We start from the raw sequence: 18,230 nt of genomic DNA, 5'->3' as shown, positions 1-18,230 counted from the left end.
TGTTCTCCCTTCACTGAAAGAGACATTTGCATTAATATTATTCTGACAAGTCCGCCAGTTAGCTGCCAGAAAAAAAGGGTTCTTGCCAAAAAAGTGAAAGTCTTGAAATTATTTAAAGCTGGTAAACAAAGAGCTATATGGAAATTTATATATATATATATATATATATATATATATATATATATATATATATATATATATATATACAGTGAGCTCCGTAATGTTTGGGACCAAGGCATACACTATGTGACCAATATGCTCTTCTGGCTGAATGGAAGAAAATCCCTGCAGCAATGCTCGGACATAAAGCCTTCCCAGAAGAGTGGATGTTGTTATAGCAGCAAAGGGTGGACCAACTTCATATTAATGCCCATAATTTTGATGAGATGTTGGATGTCATGTGTCCACATACTTTTGGCCAGGTAGTGTATTTTGCCTCGACTTGGCTCTGTACTCCACAATTTTAGATATGCAATAAAACAATGCACATGTGGTTAAAGTGCAGATTCTCAGCTCACATTAAAGAAAAAAAAAAAAATTTCCAAATAAATTTTGGGTTCACCATGTAGAAATTACAGCCTTTTTTATACCTAGTCCTCCTGATTTCAGGGCACCATAATGTATGGGACAAGTGGCATCACAGGTGATTCTGATTAGTCTGGCATGTTCAATTGCTTCCTAGTATCGAGTATCTAGTCTTGATACCAGGGTTTTGATTGCTTTTTGAATCTGTGAACATGAGGACCAGAGTTCTGCATTCATTTAACTTACTAAATCAACCTAATGCTTAGGAGCAGTTCAAACAATGCCCCCCCCCCCCCCCAATTCAACCACCCCCATACAAATACACATTCTCTATCTATATCTCTGTATCTCTCCCTCCCTCTCTCTCTCACACACACACTCTCTATCTCTATCTCTGTATCCCTCCCTCTCTCTCACACACACACTATCTCTATCTCTGTATCCCTCCCTCTCTCTCCCTCTCTCTCTCACACACACACACACACACACACACTCTATCTCTGTATCCCTCCCTCTCTCTCACACACACACACACACACACACACTCTATCTCTCTCACACACACACACACACACACACTTCCTGCGATACAGCTGTGGGACGCTGGTAGCAGTGACAGGCTCACATTAGCATGCTGGATCAGGGCTTATTTCAGCACTGCCATATGGAGGCCCAAGAGCCTCTCTCATCAGCACGTGGCTGCAGGGAGACCGCACATCGTCTCAATAATTCAAGCGCATCCTTTCACTTATTCCCCACTCGACGGAAGAAAGGAGCACACACCGAAGAACCGGCTGGGGCGTGATGTAAAGCAAGCCACTGATGGGATCTCAAAATTCACCAAAACATTCAAACACCTTTAGTCACTTACATTTGTATATCCTATTAAACGTGTGCTTTACTGTAAAATAAACAGAATACTTTATTTATTTATTAACCTTTATTTAACCTGTATTTTGTGATTCTGCCATTTTTATTTATTGTAAATTGTTATATGTTATGTCTGCAACCCTGTTAATTGTGCTGCTTCCTGTCTTGGCCAGGACCCTCTTGTAAAAGAGATTTTTAGTCTCAATGAGACTTTTCCTGGTTAAATAAAGGTTAATAAATACATAGAATATACTTAACTAGGCCTGTGGGGCTACGTGCAAATAGTGCATTTTTTACATGGGCCCTGATTTACTAAGAACTTCATCCACAACTAATACCAAAGCCAATGATTGGTGCAAAACAAATACCATGACCAATAACTGACCATGTTATTGGTTATGCGTGTGCTCAAAGGCTTTGCACATCCTAAAGGCCTTAGTAAGTCAGGCCCTTGATTGGTCCGGAGGTGATTTCGGAGGCAAGGAAAATCAGTCAAAAGAGAAACGCACACAAAAAGTGTAAGGGCCTTGGTAGCTGGCTGTGACTGATGCGAGACATTGCAGTTTTAAAACTACGCACGGGACACACAGAGCAGCAGGGAACCCCTGTTCCCAGTCTTCAGAACTCACTCTCTGCCAGGAGAAAGTTCTTCTCTTAATATTTTTGGTGTCAGATCAACCTGATGTGTTCACATTCTATTTCTTAAATGCCTTTTCCTCTTTTTCACCCCAATCTGGCATGCCCAATTGTGTGTACGAATGAATACATTAGCACCTGTTGCAGCAATATCTGCTAACACTTTCGAAGCACAGACAAGCATGCACGCTCCACTGCAGCAGGTAAAACTGCAGCCCAAATGACCAGCGGGGGTCGCTAGTGAGCAAGCTGCCATCCCGGCCAAAAGAAGCCCTCCTATCAACCCCACGGGGCTGCCGGCCCCAGTGCAAATTTCAAACCCGTCCATGTTCTAGAACACTGCCTCATAAGGATGACCCACCCAGAATCCCCTTGTGTTCCCATTAAGCAAAAATAGGGTGAAGAAATAACTCTGCCCCCATTCATCTCAGACACACCTCATCAATCGATGAATCACTGACTTCTGCTACGGAGGATTCCACAAGTCTTATTTATGAAGTCCAAACATTCACAAGATCACGGCTCATCGCTTTACAATTTACACATTTCAATGTTTGTCACATTGTTTTATTAAATCAAAAAAAAAAAAACCAAAAGCACTGTTATTTACAAATGCAAACCATTTAAAAAACCTAAAGAAAAATAAGCAAATAAAGGTTAGATTAAAAAAAAAAAAACATGTACATCGAGGACACTAAACACAGGAAATTCCACACCAGAGACAGGCAGAATACCCTGGTTAATGCTCTCATTTTGGTTAGATAGAAATTATTATGATTTTGTTTTGCACTGTCACATGCATTTACTGTGCAATCTAAAGTTTGCAATATCTCGGCCTGCCACAAGAGGGCACCTGCTCACGGTCATCGCTCCCATGACGCAAATCAACGGTTTCACCTGACGGAATGCCTGACCAGAAAACCCCATAGTACTCAAATCAATGGAGCGTTTGAATTGCTGTATGTTTGTCAGCAGGCTCATTTATATTCACATTGCTATCGAAATGCCCTTATAACATGTAGCCGTTAGTACCAGCACACTTTAGAGTTTGAGTGAAGATGGCTGTATCCCTGAAATGCTGCAGTGTCTGGTTCCAGTAAACGTCAGTGCTCCGGTGTTAGCCTCAGTAACGGCTCTCAACCACAGAGAGTAACTAGCGCGAGCTAACGAAAGTCTCACCTTTCCTCTGAAATAACACAAACGGTACTAATCGGCTAAGTTATAAAAGCAAACCCAAAAACAAAAAAAACAAAAAACAAGTTAGCGAAGTCTGCCCCAGCCTCCAGTGCAGCGGTGTGCATGAACCACTTTTTCACGTACAAAGTTGAATATGCTTTTAGACGAAGTATCGGCAGCAATACCGGTGCTGAAAAATAAAGTGCACACATTGGGTTCTTATGGTTACTGGAGTATATCTGGTGATAGGAGAGAGAGGCATGGAGGTTAACCAATCCGGAGAGAATCTGAAATATATTATAAAAATGTTAAAAGAAAATAAATAAAAACATAAATCCAGTCCAATGTAACTTTTCTTCTAAAAACCAAGCGTTCGGATAAATTAAGGAAGAAAACAGAGGGGAAAAAATCCCAATCCCTTTGAAGACAGACAACGTTGTATACAGCAGAGGTACTTGTTTACATGTATGCAGCGATACAGACATCATGTGTATGACTGCATGCTTCCTTCTTCTGGGGCGATGCTTGAGTGTGTGTGTGTGTGTGTGTGTGTTTGTGTGTGTTCATGTGTGTGTGTGTGTGTGTGTGTGTGTGTGAGGGCAGGGCGGGGGCTATGGGTGGGGGGTTAGTACTGGATAAGGGGTCTGCACTGCGAGTCTCAGCTGATGTGAAGATCCCATCGAGTTCCAAAAAAAAAAAAGGCCAAAAAAATCTTAATGGCCATTGAGGTTCAGTCCTGAGGTGTCCCCTCCTTCCCTCCCCCTCACGCCACGGTCTCCCTCTCCTCTGAAGGCCCGTTTGAAATCTTCTTCACCTTCTTCACTCCCTCGGTCACACCCAATGACGTGGTCACCCTGGGAAACAAGGGCAGAGGGAGCAGTGGTCAGCCCAAACACAATTAGCAAACGATGAGTACGTCAACTGTTCCTGTGGCTGTGCGTGTTTGTACGAGAGCGTGTGCATGCAGGAATGACTGAATGTGTGTTTATGCCCATTTGTGTGTGTGTGTGCGTGCGTGTGTGCCCACGAGCGTGTCACACATGACCTGGCAATTTAAAAGGAGTAGTTCCCACCACCGAAAAAAAATATCCAAATGAACCAGAATGGCACAGTGATGAATGTGAATAAGGTAATCTGAGGGAAGTGCAGCTAGGTAACCAGTGGATAAAGAGACAGCCTCATTCTGCCTGTCAAAATGGGGGGGTGGGGGTGACAACAAGAACAGTGTCAGTAACAGGTTATTTATGGAAGAACTGAGACTAAAGATGGCAACTGCGAAAGGAGGAAGAGAGAGAACAGAGGGAGTGAGAAAGAGAAAGAAAATGAACAACATGGGAGGGAGAGGGGAAAAGAGAGGGAGAGAGGCTAAGAGGGAAAGAGAAAAACAGGAAGAAAGATGGAGGCAAAAAATATATATATAATGTCTCCTCCCACTTAATTATATGTGTAAAGAGAAATGCCGTAAATATTAAATGTTACAGAATTTTGTTCCGTGAAAAACGTCCAATCTTCACAACTTACTCACTGGTGTGTACTCTGCGCCCACATAGCATTTTGAAATGAAAAACTAACTAAATTTATAGCAAACTTTAAACCCGTCTGAGACTGTTCACCTGCAACAGGTGGGACGGTCACATGGTGCCTCCGGATCAGAACAGAAGAGCTTTTACGTTCTGCGGTTGGTATTCTCTCTGACTGGCTGAACTGCACCGTGCTCCTGTACTCTGTAGATGTGTTTTTAACTGTTTGGCACTCTGGGGAACCTTGGTGAAGAGCGCTACATACAGAATGAACCTGACTGACTGAACTGATTGACAGGCGTGTGCAGGTGTTCGCTGCAGGTAACTCCGCCCCCCCCCAGGCCCTTACACATCTTCCATCTCCAGGTCCTCGTCGTCCTCCACAGACAGGAGCAGGTAGGGGTTGTAGGAGGCGGGGCGGAACTTGTGCCCCGTCAGGAAGAAGAAGGCGAGAGTGGCCAACTCATCCAAGAGCTGAAAACGACCAATCAACACATCAGGCGCTCACCAAAGCGATGAAAACAACCAATCAACACATCAGGCACTCACCAAAGTAATGAAACAACCAATCAACACATCAGGCACTCAAAGCCAATCAAGTAAACTCATCCAGCAACTGGAAACACTGAATGTATTTATGCATCATCACCAATTGACCAATAAATCAACAAACCGACCAATCAAACACATCCAGGAGCTTAAAACAGTTAAATGGACACCACAGCCACCAACCAGACATCAGAAAACTATGTCTGTCTCTTATCAACACACCAATCAAGCAATCAGTCAGTCAACGAGTCACTCAACCAACCAACAAACTACTCCAGGAGCTGAAAACATCACGATCAATCGATCGACATCAACAATTTTCACAATTTCCTCTTACCTGGTAGAGCCACTTCCACTGGAAGGGAACAATGAATTTTATCAGGATAGCAATAATGCGGGTGAAATATATGTAACACACAATCTGAGAGAAAGAGAGAGAGAGAGAGAAGAGGGGAGAGAGAGGGAACACAACCCGGTTAAGCACACTCACATTCCCCTCAATCATCTCACTTATGCAGGTCTCTGGATTATGCAGCTGGGCCTCTCATTTACAGTGACTGCGTTAAACCCCGTGTGACTCCACATCCAGCGAGAGGTGAAATGCAATCAATGAAGCACATAGCAACAAGCCGCAATCAGAGATGTTCTCTATGTGAGTGTGGATACCTGTGTGTGTGTGCGTGTGTGTGTGGGTGTGTGCACGTGTGCGTGCATGAGAGGGTGTGTGTGTGTGCGCACGGGTGTGCAGAGGGAGGAGAGCTCATACCATCACATAATAGTGCCTGAAGAGCTTGAGCTGGGCCAGGTTAATGGCAGCTGGGAAAAGGACAGGGGTCAAAAGGTCAAAGATCAGAAGTCATTAATACAAGCTGCAGAAACATGAACCTCTGAGAGGTGTTCAATCACCAAGGAAAACCACACCCTTTACATCCACAATGTGGGACCTGGTAATTTAAAAAAAATGAATAACTCCTCCTAGTGCAGAGAACGAGTCAAACTAGAAGGACCTGTACATAAGAAGCTGTATAGCTGGGTGTGTGTGTGTGTGTGTGTGTGTGTGTGTGTGGGTGGGTGTGTGCGGGTGGGTGTGTTCATCAGTCCCCCCCCATCCCTGGTCTGGCTCCTCGTTCAAGGGCACCAATGACTGAAACAAAGCTAGAGAAGTGACATTCACACCTATTCCAAATTGGGAATTGGGGGGGGGGATAAACAACCACTTTGATTAATTAGGACAAATCATTACTTCACGCATGTAATTCTACCGAGGATACACGGTTGTCAATAGCGATATACAACTCTGTAGATAACTCCACATTTGGTTTCTTTGTGAATTATAAGCTGAATGACCGGCAGACCGGGCCAAACCAGAGCAGGACAGGTCTTACCTTTCCCATCGGTAGCCGAGGCCTCCTGCAGGTGTCTGATGGACCTGCAGGGGGAGCAGAGACAGACGGTCCCCAGATCAGATCTATGCTGAGCTGCAGCTACCTCCATTATTCACCGCCATATCGGTATTCATAGTGATTCCTTAAGATCACCATTCATTGCTGGTCAGATTAACTTGTTCAGAATTTGTATAGTGATATTTGTTGATTTCGTATTTCAGGTTTAAGTCAAAATTAAAATAAAAATTCAGGACTGTAGCTTCTCGTTAGTTTATGAAGCAGTTTATCTCCAGAAAACACCATCTTTGAACCATTGACAAACTTTAAGATTAAAAACGACAATTCCTTAATTTCATTTAGATATATCCTTAGATATTCTTGCGTGTAATAAACTGATATGTACTGCAGTATAGACATACCAGAGATGTACACTGCATTGTAATGTTTTATGACAACATAGACACGATGATGTATTATATCTAATGCTACACTGAATACTGCAGCACAAGTAGACTGAAGATGTATAATGAGCACTGTGATATTGATATATTCTGCAGTACAGATATACGCACCAGACCACAGGGAACAGGATGGCTCCACAGCAGAGCAGGTCCACCAGGAACAGCACCTCCTTCCACAGCCCGTACTCCGTGGTGCCCTCCTCCGTGGACTCGATGATGATGTAGGCCACGTTGGCCAGGACCTGCAGACGAAGGGGGGGGTGGAGCCACAGGGGGTCGTTAGGGCACGTCGGTTCCCATGGCGACAGACAAGGTCAACAGGGAGACTCAGCGAGTCGGACGGGCTCACCTGCAGGGGGATGACTATCATGAAGATCTTCTTGTCCTTGTCGGACAGGATGTGCTTGACGAAGGCCCACCCCGTCCCAATCAGGGCGATGGTGATGAACAACAGCGCCCCCTTCAGGCTGAAAACAGACATGCCTTCCATTATACGTGTTCTATTTCTGACAAATATACAACATCATGTCTATTCTGGATTAAGTAGAAATATTAGCACCAGGGGTTCCCAGCCTGGATCCTGAAGAACCACAGGGTCCGCTGGTGTGCACTGATTAAAAGAAAACCACAAAAAGTAAGCAGACTCTGCGGCCCTCTAGGACTGGAGTTAAACCTGCAGACACTGTGGCCCTCCAGGACTGGAGTTAAACCTGCAGACACTGTGGCCCTCCAGGACTGGAGTTAAACCTGCAGACTCTGCGGCCCTCCAGGACTGGAGTTAAACCTGCAGACACTGCGGCCCTCCAGGACTGGAGTTAAACCTGCAGACACTGCGGCCCTCCAGGACTGGAGTTAAACCGGCAGACTCTGCAGCCCCTCGAGGACTGGAGTTAAACCTGCAGACTCTGCGGCCCTCCAGGACTGGAGTTAAACCGGCAGACTCTGTGGCCCTCCAGGACTGGAGTTAAACCGGCAGACTCTGCGGCCCTCCAGGACCGGACTTTGAGACACCTGCACTCGAGTGGGATTCGGCTGTACTGCTCGTGACAGCAGAAGGCCACACGATGCAGGGAGGCGGGACTCACAGATGGGTGATGTAATACACCACGGCCCAGCCCTCTATTGGAAAGCCCTGATTGGATATGTAGTAGTAGTCAATCTGGAAAACAGAAACAGTGCATTGGTCCACACCCGTTGCCTGTCTTTTACAACACAGGACAGGTGAATGACATCAGATTTGAGGGGAAAAAAACAAGGTGGAGAACATAATGGCACTACTCCATATTGTGCTCCAACAGTGATCGCCTGTGTCACTATGAAAGATCCAGGCGTTTTTATTAGGAAGGACTGGGTGGCTCATTCGATTGCAGGTGCAGATAACTAGACGCTCCAAATTAGGGCGAGAAGTCGAAATATTCAGCCCAACGTTGGGTGCCAAATTTCTTAAAAATAAAAAAATTTCTTCTTATTATTTATTTATGTAAAAATTTAATTCAATTCAAAAACAAAAAAGGACTGTAGATTATTGAACCTGCTGCAGTCGATACTTTATGCTAGATTTATAAGTCGTAAAAAAACTACTGTGTGGCAGTGATACCATTAGGGGACTGGCGCACAGGATAAACAGTGCTACGGGTGGTAATATGCTGGATTTCAAGGCTCAGAAAATTATGGAAGCCCGTATATATGGCAAGAAACCTCCATAATTGTAAATAAAGTTCAAATGCCTTCATTTTTAAAATAAGGGATTCTAGAATCTATAAACCTGGAGGAAGAACGTAAAAGATTTCGTAAGACTTTCATGCCACAGATTTGCATAGAATTCTCCCACTAAAAAAAGGTATAAAAAGGTGGAGCTTGACCCAGATCCCAGGGAACAAACTGTACGCAGCTCAGAAAAATCTGACCCTCTTCAAGAAGCCCAAAACAGCCACTGCGTTATCCATTTAACTTCGCCTACAACATGAAAGATGCATAGCGACAGGATAACGCACTTAGGCCTCCCACTCTCTGATTGGCAGTTGCCGTGACAGGCAGGCAGCACGGCAACGGGCCAACCATACAAGGCATTAACTCTTTTCAAGCTCCTTATGATTACAAGTAATGCTGAATGGTAAACACTACATGGAAACACAACTTTCTGTTCATTAAAAAAATTACTACTACTACTAAAGAATACAGCAGGAAAAAAATGAAGTGTTTGAAATAAAAAAGGAATGAAACAAAATCCTACCGGAAAAAGGTCACTGAAAAAGAAATCTATCTTTTGGAAACTTCACACAAAAAAATTACCGATTATTCTAATGTCATCCTTACTACGACAGGTTTGTTAATTCCTTATTAACTGGAACTGAAGATAATAGCTAATAGCCAAAATGAGAGCGGCTTATTTAAATAGACTATTGAAATGTGACACCAATAAAACATAAGTAGACAAGAGGCCTGGTTACAGTATTAACTGACCATGGGAGGCCTGGTTACAGTATTAACTGACCACGGGAGGCCTGGTCACAGTATCTACTGACCGCAGGAGGCCTGGTTACAGTATTAACTGACCGCCCATTGCAGTATTCACTGACCGTGGGGGCCTGTTACAGTATTAACTGACCGCCCATTACAGTATTCACTGACCGTGGGGGCCTGTTACAGTATTAACTGACCGCAGGAGGACTGCTTACAGTATTCACAGACCGTGGCAGCCTGGTTAAGGGAGAGGAAGGTGACTGTACTCACAGCGTGGAACACCAGCGACAGAGACTTGGTGAAGGGAAGAGCTGCCATTAGCCAGTGGATCTTATACACATCAGCTCTGTGGAAGAGGGAGAACAGATTAGAGCAACATCATGTCCTTATGGCACAGGCAGGGGGCACTGTACCAGAACTCACACCTGAGACATTACAAGCTAGCTAAGGTTTTAGTATGCAAAAGCGAAAAGTTTATGTGCTAAAACCATTAGTATATCTGCCATTAAATATTCAGTGATGTTAATGAATTAATTACCATTTTTTACATACATTATTAGGATCCTAAATATGACATTTCACTTAAAAAAGGCCCAGATTTTTATTGGTTCACAAATAAAAAGATTGATAGCATAGCACAGCTAGGAATACACAAAAAAGGGAAAATATACATTCTTTCAATTTTCACAGTAAAAACTGTTCCCATCTTTCTTTATACTAACAGTTACTGCAGGAGTACTGTGCAAATGACTGTGTATCTGTTGCCCTCTACTGGCACTCTGGGGTAAAGCTTGGAAAGTTTTTCCTTAAATAATTACTAAGTGGAAGACATATTCACCTTTTCATATTTCATACAGTATTCTCAATTCACCCCCAAAATAAACAAACAAATCGAAATACTCAATGCCCACAATGCCCTGGGGCTGACCTGTGTGTTCGGAGGACGTGCACCCAGAGCGTGCCGATGAGGAAGAAGAAGACGGACATGATGATGTACAGCTTGGGCAGCGGGATCTCCCCCGCGGACAGGAAGCTCTCGGGGTTCTTCTCCACGATGTTGATCTGAAACCGGGGGACAGGGGGCCAAAGGAGGGAGAGCGAGGCGGCAGAGTTCAATATAGAGAAGGAAGGACGAATTCTGCATAAAGGCGCCATTACAACCACACTACTACTGCCTTCATTTTTAACATTTTTTTAATCATTTACCCCCTTTTCTCTCAATGCGGAATACACTCCAATCCCAAATTGGCACCCCTTGCATTTCTACAACCTCCTAGGTCAACAGTGGAACAGATTTCTTTGATATGATTGTGCCGCTAATTAAATAGTGCACTCCGTCTGAAATATCCACATTTAATCTACTTTTTATCTGCTATAAATAGTGACTGCTGGAGGGTTGTTTGAGCTCATTTAGAGAGAGGGCTGTTTATTGCTTCCCTTTGGACTAATCCTTGGCAGTGCTCGGAATCAGGCTTCCTTCGGCAAAAAACACTCAAGGAAACCACTTGAAATATTTTCTCTCTACAAAGATGAGATAAAGCCTGCCTTTCTGCATTTAAGTGGCAAGAACAAAGCAGTCGCAGGTGCATTTTTCTGAGAAACGCACTTTGGACAAACTCAGGAGCAGGGCTAGTGGAAAACACCTGCCAAGTGCTTTCAGGTACAGACCACCGCTCAGTCAACAGGGGAATCCGGGGTAATAAACCAAGAAAAAAACCAGCACGTCCAACAACGTCACCGGCAGGTCATTCTGACATCACGGCAGCCAAACCAGAATGCACTGCTCGATAGGCTACAGCTTTCTTTCCCCAGAGGGGCGAAACATATGAGGCAGGACACGGCTGTGCTGTGAGCTGCAGGTCCCAGAGGTTTCTGCCAGCGGCTCGGTTCCAGTGTGCATGCTGGTTTACTCCACACTTGCACATTATGGCTGCGTGCACTGTCAAGCATATGGTTGTGGAAACGGAATATTCTGGAATATACTGAAAATACTAAGATAAGAGAAGATTTTGCACCACTTCCCAAGTGGGCAAAGGTACAAATTATTTCAGCTGGCATATACTGCTCGCTCTCTCTCTCTATATATATATTTTCCCCCAATGCTGTGAAATATAGTCACTATATTTTCTTAAGCGTCCACCTATTCAAAATATTGCAGTATATACCATATCCGTGACGGTACTGGTCAGGCTCAGAGTACATTAAGGTCATTAGCCTTCATACTCCATACCAAGTTCAGGAGTATCTGCAGTTCTCTAGGCAGTGCTCAGGTGATTCAGACTCGAGACAGACCAAACCACTCTCCCCACCATCAATACAGGAAGTGAAACAGGAAGTGCTGGACAGGATCTTACCTCGATGCTGAAGCGGAGCATCCCGTTGGTCTGGGGCTCCTTGCTGTAGCAGTTGTGGAAGTACAGGTTGTAGAGGCCCTGCTGGTTGTCCGTGGTGACGTTGAAGTAAAACTACGGGTGAGAAAGGGCGCGACAGGAAGAGGGAGGCAGTCAGCCGAGACAGGGCTCTGAGCCTGCGGACCTGGGCCAGCACAGGGACAGATTTACCCGCCCATCCACGCTCCTGACCACTGCCACAATCATTTTTATAATCCTGCACTCGCCTACAACCTTTTTAATTGCAAAAAAAGCATAATAAAAAAATAAATAAAATACCTTTATTTGTATTTTGCAATAATGCATTTCCTCATCACACGTTTTACTTTCATAATGATTTTGTTATATTCTTTTTACTTGTAAAACATTTTGAACACTACGAAATGCATTATACGACCAAACACGAAGTACTACCACGCTTTCTACTGCTACTAGTGCTATTGCTAGAACTACTGAATTCACTACTGCTGCTACTACTTACTAATAATAATAATAATAATAATAATAATAATAATAATAATAATAAAACAGTGCTGACTGGTGAACATGGAGAGATGTAAAGTCCCAGAAGCTCACCTGGAAGGAGTAGACTCCATCCTTATGCTGCAGAGGATAAGACACCTCTGACTTATTTGCCTGTGAAGAAAAAAAACAGAAACAAGAATGAACAATGCTGCCTCTCTGACTGTGGGAAACAGATAGTTATGAACAGTGCCATGAAAAGTATTTGCCCCCTTCCTGATTTCCTCTATTATTGCAGATTTGTCACACCGAATGGTTTCAGATCTTTAGACAAAATGTAACATTAAACTAAAGGAAGCTGTGTAAACACAAAAGACATTTTTAAATTGATCATTTATTTAATGAAAAAAGTTACCAAACACCCATATCAACAAAGTGAAAACGTAATATCCCCCCTTAGAATGAATAATTTCACCAGCTTAAGCAGCAATAACTGCAGCCAAACTTTTCCTATAATTCCTATCCTATTATTCCTATCAGTCTTTCACATCGCTGTGGAGGAATTTTATCCCACTTTTCTTTGCAGAACTGCTTTTCGTCAGACAAACTGGTGGGTTTTTGAGCATGAACTGCTCATTTCAGGCCCCGTCACAACATCTCTATCAGGTTTGCGTCAGGACTTTGACAAGGCCACGCCAAAACTTTAATATTGTTTCTATTCTTTCTTATTGTGGAGTCATGAACACTGGCTTTAGCTGAGGCAAGAGAGGCCTGCAGTTCTTTGGATGTTCTTCTGGGATCTTTCGTGATTTCCTAGACATTTTGGCGCTACACCCTTGAAGAAATTTTGGCAGGTGAATCTGGGAAGATTCACCACTGATCCAAGTGTTCTCCATTTTGAGATAATGGCTCTCACTGTGGTTTGGTGGAGTTCCAGAGCCTTAGAAATTGCTTTTTTTCTCATATCTTCCAGAATTTTGTTTGACTGTGGCATAGTGTGCTTGTAGAAACTTTATGGTGACTACGTCACTCAGACGGTAAGGTTTTAAAAAAGAGTGAGGTTTAAATTCAACAGGGCTGGCGGCAATCAAGCCTGGTCATGTCGAATCAGCTGAATATAATTATCAATTAAATTTGGTTAATTGGTTATTTGAGTAATTAAGAGGCTAATTACTTTTTCACAGGAGTGATATGGGAGTGATAACTTTTTTTCATGACACAAAATTTTAAAAAGGTGTTTTGCGTTTACTCAGTTTCCCTTTGTCTAATAGGGAAATATTTTGTCCAAAGATCTGAAAATAGTCAGTGTGACAAATATGAGACGATGGAGGAAATCAGGAAGAGGGAACTCTTTTTTTTTTTTTTTTACAGCACTATAAATACAGGTACAGAAATACTGGTGCTCACCTCTGAAGTGTCTCGTTTGGATTTACTCTGACCTGCAGTTGTGAAACGAAAGAAAGGTATTAGGACTGAAAAATCAAATCAAAGAGGGGCTGCATTTAGCACTGAACTGAGAGCGGACACATGAAACTTTAGATTACAACGTAAGCCATACAAGTCACTCCGGATAAGAGCGTCTGCTTTCACAGATGTGTCTGCACTCACACAAAGATAAGGCTGTTTATGCAGCATGTCTCCACTGATACCTGCCCCTTTGCAAAAATTAGTGTAGAGGTCAAGGAACAGGACAAGGAACAACCATTTACCATCTGCTTTGACTGTGGGCTGGGGTTCAGGTTTGGTTTCAGGTTTTGGTTCAGCCTCAACCGCTTTCTCCAGATCCTTCCCCTCTGTTTCCGGGGAGGGCTTGGCAAGGCCCGAAATAATGTTGGGGAAAATGTTCTCCTCAGCTGAGGTCTTCATCCTCACTCTGCATTCACGCATGCACGCACACATACACACACACAAAAGGGAACACATTATTTAACTGGGAAGAGTTTCATTTACTGAAAGCGAGTATCACAAACACTGGTTTTAGCTAGGTAAAACTAATTTGCTTCTTGTAGCCAAATATGATACACTACAGCAAACTGTAAATCTGGGGCGTGTGGCTGGCACATGCCTTGTGTGGTCTTGCTGCTACAATAAGTGTTGTTCCCAAAAAATAAGGCGTCTTCAGATCTTGAGATGCAAGCATATGGGTTCAGAGAAAGTAATGAGCTACAGCACATATCCTATAGACCCACAAGATGCTCAATACCATGAAAGTTCTGTATCCCTATCAGTGAAAACAAAACATACCAATGATTCATTCTGAAAAGTAAGTAAGGGCCATGGTGAAGGACAATACTGTGTCAATGGACACACTGTACTGCAAGACAGCGCTGGAAACTGATATTACCACCCAAAACTTCCTGTCTTAATGAAGCCGAGAGGACAGACTTAATACAGAAGCAGAGTGCAGAATATGTGGGAATGACAAGCTCTTCCTTCAACAAAATCAATTTTTTAAAATGGTTAATCTGTAGGCCCCGCCCCATGCTTTGATGAGACTCACACTTTCTTATTGAAGTCGATCAGCAGCAGGGCAACAGCCAAGTCACTACTGGGGAGCTTCTTTAGAATGCAGTAGTCAATATCTTCATCCTATGGGACAGACACGCCTATTAAGTCACAACAAGTGGAATACAATTCCCAGGGGTGATGGTTAAATAGTTAGTTAGATTATTACTCACCGAAAACGTAGAGAATCCATTGCTGCTGGTCCTATCTAGACTGAACCCAATCTTTAAAAGAAGCAATAGATCGAATCTTAGAAAACTTTGGATTCACCTTCCACACAAACAAACATCACACACACTGTATGCAGTGAATGCAAAAACCTGCCAGCAAACTTAACGTTTACAGTTCACAACCATAATGTTTCTGCCAATATAAATAGACTAAAATGCGTCTAAGTGACTAGGAAAATAAACTAGGGAAGACCAACAAGAATCAATTTCCAATTCTTTTTGTGAGCGACCACGGGACTGATTTTACCGTAGAGTCGTCAATATTTTCAGGACTGTCTCCGCTCAGGGACAGCCGGCTCATGTTGACAGTCATGTAACCATCCTTGTAGAACCCGAAAGTGTTCAAATGCACCTTCCGTCGGACGTCGTCCTGGGAGATAGGGCCACACGTTACAAAACAATTTAGCTGACGAAAAACTCTCATCTCAATCCCGCATATCCAGATAGCTACATTAGCAAGATAACATTTTTCAGCGCAATTCTTTATTGTGCTATTTTGAATGGATGCTGCGTATCTTGGCCAGTTGCATGTGAATTCTGAAAATGAATCCCTTCTGGACAGGAAAGAAAAAACACATTTTCAATTACCCTGCATGTGTTCCCATGCCCTGTGATTGCAGCACTAGCAACTCAGATTAGCATTTGTCAATACATAGCTAAATCCCAGATTAACCGGAGTGTTTAATAACCAGCTATTATGATCACCAGATAAATTAACCATCTTAATTTACGGCGTCAAGCCAACACCGCGTTAGGTAACGCCTGTGAACCCTCACTGTCCAACTAATGTTATGCGTTACAATACAATTTCAAACTACTTTTACTAGGGATGGCAATTTGTGACATCGTTATTTTACAAGGTAGTTCATAATTTGATAGAATCCTAATAGAATATGCTTGGCGTTTTAAATCACTACAAATAGCTAGCTAACGAAATTACCTATCGATAGCGTTAGCTGACTAGCAAGTCACCTTCATTGGAAATTACTGGCAAGGCAAGGACTCACATATAGACATACTAAATTATTTTAAGAGAAACACGCGTCACACGGTTAGAACATTTAGTTACACAACAATTAAGTTACATAATAAGATCAAGCTTTTATCTATAACTATCTAGTTAGCTAGAAAATTATCGAAGCGAAACCACGATGCAAGCAGCTCCATCAAACTGGCTAAAGAGTTAGCTGCAAATCTCCCAAATCATATCTCACAGGCTAAACCAGATAAGATGTTAGGCCGACAAGGTCATTTTGTAAAATTAATCAATAGGCTAGTCAATTACATACCTTAAGTTCGAGATGGTGTAGCCTGCAATGGCTTTCTGTGATTAATATAAAAATGACCAAAACACCCGTAAATAACCATCTTTTGTCGGTCGCCATGTTTGAACGATAACCGCAGCCTGACTTCCGCAAGAAAACAGGAAAACACGCCCTCTAAGCACGACCAGCCAACCTAAGCTGAGAACAGGCGTGAAGAACCGGAAGTAAGCATGTACTGCGCATGTGTGTACTATGAGGGCAAAACATTGGAGCTCCCCAGAAAGTGAATGAGGCAAAACTGAACTTCCACGTAGAAACTCGATTAACGATCGATATGCAATGCAGATTGAGGAAATGTGTTTATTTTTTGCAGATCTACAGCAAATGTTATTTTATACCTTCCCCCATATGAAGTATGTTGAGAGCATATTTAAAATCAACTGTCGAATCTTATTTTTTATGTATTTATTTCACTGTGGTCTGCAATACATTTGTCAAATCTTTCTTTTTATACATTTGTACTCTGTGGTTTGTGATACTTGAACAGAAAGAGGGGCTGGCATTGACAGATAAGGAGGATGGTCAATGACAAAAAATGGACAAGTGTGCTTAACGCTTAGTGAGCTTGATCTCTATACTTCTGCCTTTGTGTTGAGATGGTGAGATGCTCTAAGGTTGGAGTTACTGTGATACTGTTGCTTGCAGTTAGTCTGTTCTTTTGACGTTTATTCTCTGTGTGTTGTTGTATACTGCTTATAAGAAACCACAAAAAAATCTCTCAAATCTCTGACAGACAAACATTATGAACTTTGGTTTGTATTGGGTTTATTATTTATAAGTTTAAATTAGTTTTGTCTGAACTGTATCATAATATTTGGACTTTATACAATATATATAAAGTATATTTGAGTGGAGTGTACTTTTTAACTAAATATATTGGAATATTGGAAAACAGCAATTATTGTAACTTTTGTCTCTTGTTTATATATTTTTGTTTCAGTACACTTTCCTATTATTCCATTTCCAAGGGCAAACATGTCAGACAGGGTGAGGTCTATAAGACCTTTGTACCTTTGGGCCTAGTCTATTGATGCTATGCTTTGTCTCTATACTGTGTAATGAGTGGCCAGAATTTGAGACCTTTATCTGGAAAGCTCATTGAATAAATATTTCAAAGGCTATTCAAGGCTATTAAAAACTCCAGGTAAAGTACAAATCATAATGGCAAAATAAAGATAACTAAACCATTAACCAACATTAAAATATTTTGCTCTGTTAGGGACTAAACCATTACCTTGGGGGAAATAATTACAGCTCCTGTTTTCAATTATTTGAATTTGCATCTAATAGATGTCCCTGTATTGCATGAAGATAATTCTTGCACTTTGAGGCCACTGTGTGGCAGAAAAATAAAAAAATAAAAAACTCTCAAAAGGCCTTGGTTAATGTTTGTTGTTCTCCAAATTACATTTAATAATTTAACTTCACTATTTACTTGATTCGGCATTGCAGTCACTCAAAAATCCAGTCAGAGGTTCCTGGCCATGATCAGTTAAAGTATCCTCTAACAAAATTTTAAATGTTTGAGTGACTCAAGCCACATGTAAATGGACTGCATTTATATAGTGCTTTTATCCAAAGCGCTTTACAATTGATGCCTCTCATTCACCAGAGCAGTTAGGGGTGAGGGGTTAGGTGTCTTGCTCAAGGACACTTCGACATGCCCAGGACGGGGTTTGAACCGGCAACCCTCCGACTGCCAGACAATCGGTCTTACCTCCTGAGCTGTCGCC

At 42.5% G+C, this 18,230-nt stretch overlaps 1 protein-coding gene across 1 annotated transcript; it reads right to left on the bottom strand.

Moving 5' to 3' along the window:
- Positions 1–2,507: 2,507 nt before the first annotated feature.
- gpr107 (G protein-coupled receptor 107) lies at positions 2,508–16,621 on the bottom strand. Its single transcript, XM_064307777.1, has 18 exons — positions 16,462–16,621; positions 15,420–15,542; positions 15,116–15,166; positions 14,938–15,026; positions 14,147–14,310; positions 13,845–13,876; positions 12,552–12,611; positions 11,940–12,050; positions 10,514–10,647; positions 9,856–9,931; positions 8,208–8,281; positions 7,472–7,589; positions 7,234–7,364; positions 6,662–6,705; positions 6,043–6,092; positions 5,614–5,697; positions 5,077–5,201; positions 2,508–4,061 (listed from the first exon to the last, which is right to left on the bottom strand). The coding sequence occupies exons 1-18, from the start codon at positions 16,555–16,557 to the stop codon at positions 3,971–3,973; spliced, it is 1,653 nt and encodes a 550-aa protein (XP_064163847.1). The 5' UTR covers positions 16,558–16,621; the 3' UTR covers positions 2,508–3,970.
- Positions 16,622–18,230: the final 1,609 nt, after the last annotated feature.

This window comes from Anguilla rostrata, chromosome 14, assembly GCF_018555375.3.
Source record: "Anguilla rostrata isolate EN2019 chromosome 14, ASM1855537v3, whole genome shotgun sequence".
In the NCBI taxonomy this organism is placed as follows: Eukaryota; Metazoa; Chordata; class Actinopteri; order Anguilliformes; family Anguillidae; genus Anguilla; species Anguilla rostrata.
This window is presented reverse-complemented; position numbering and strand designations above follow the sequence as displayed.

Coding starts and splice junctions, on each gene's coding strand:
- gpr107 (XM_064307777.1), bottom strand. CDS start 16,557: ATGGCGACCGACAAAAGATGGTTATTTACGGGTGTTTTGGTCATTTTT. Junction 13,877..14,146: donor GCCCACAGTCAAAGCAGATG/GTAAATGGTTGT, acceptor TCACAACTGCAG/GTCAGAGTAAATCCAAACGA. Junction 6,093..6,661: donor CTCGGCTACCGATGGGAAAG/GTAAGACCTGTC, acceptor TCCTTTTCCCAG/CTGCCATTAACCTGGCCCAG.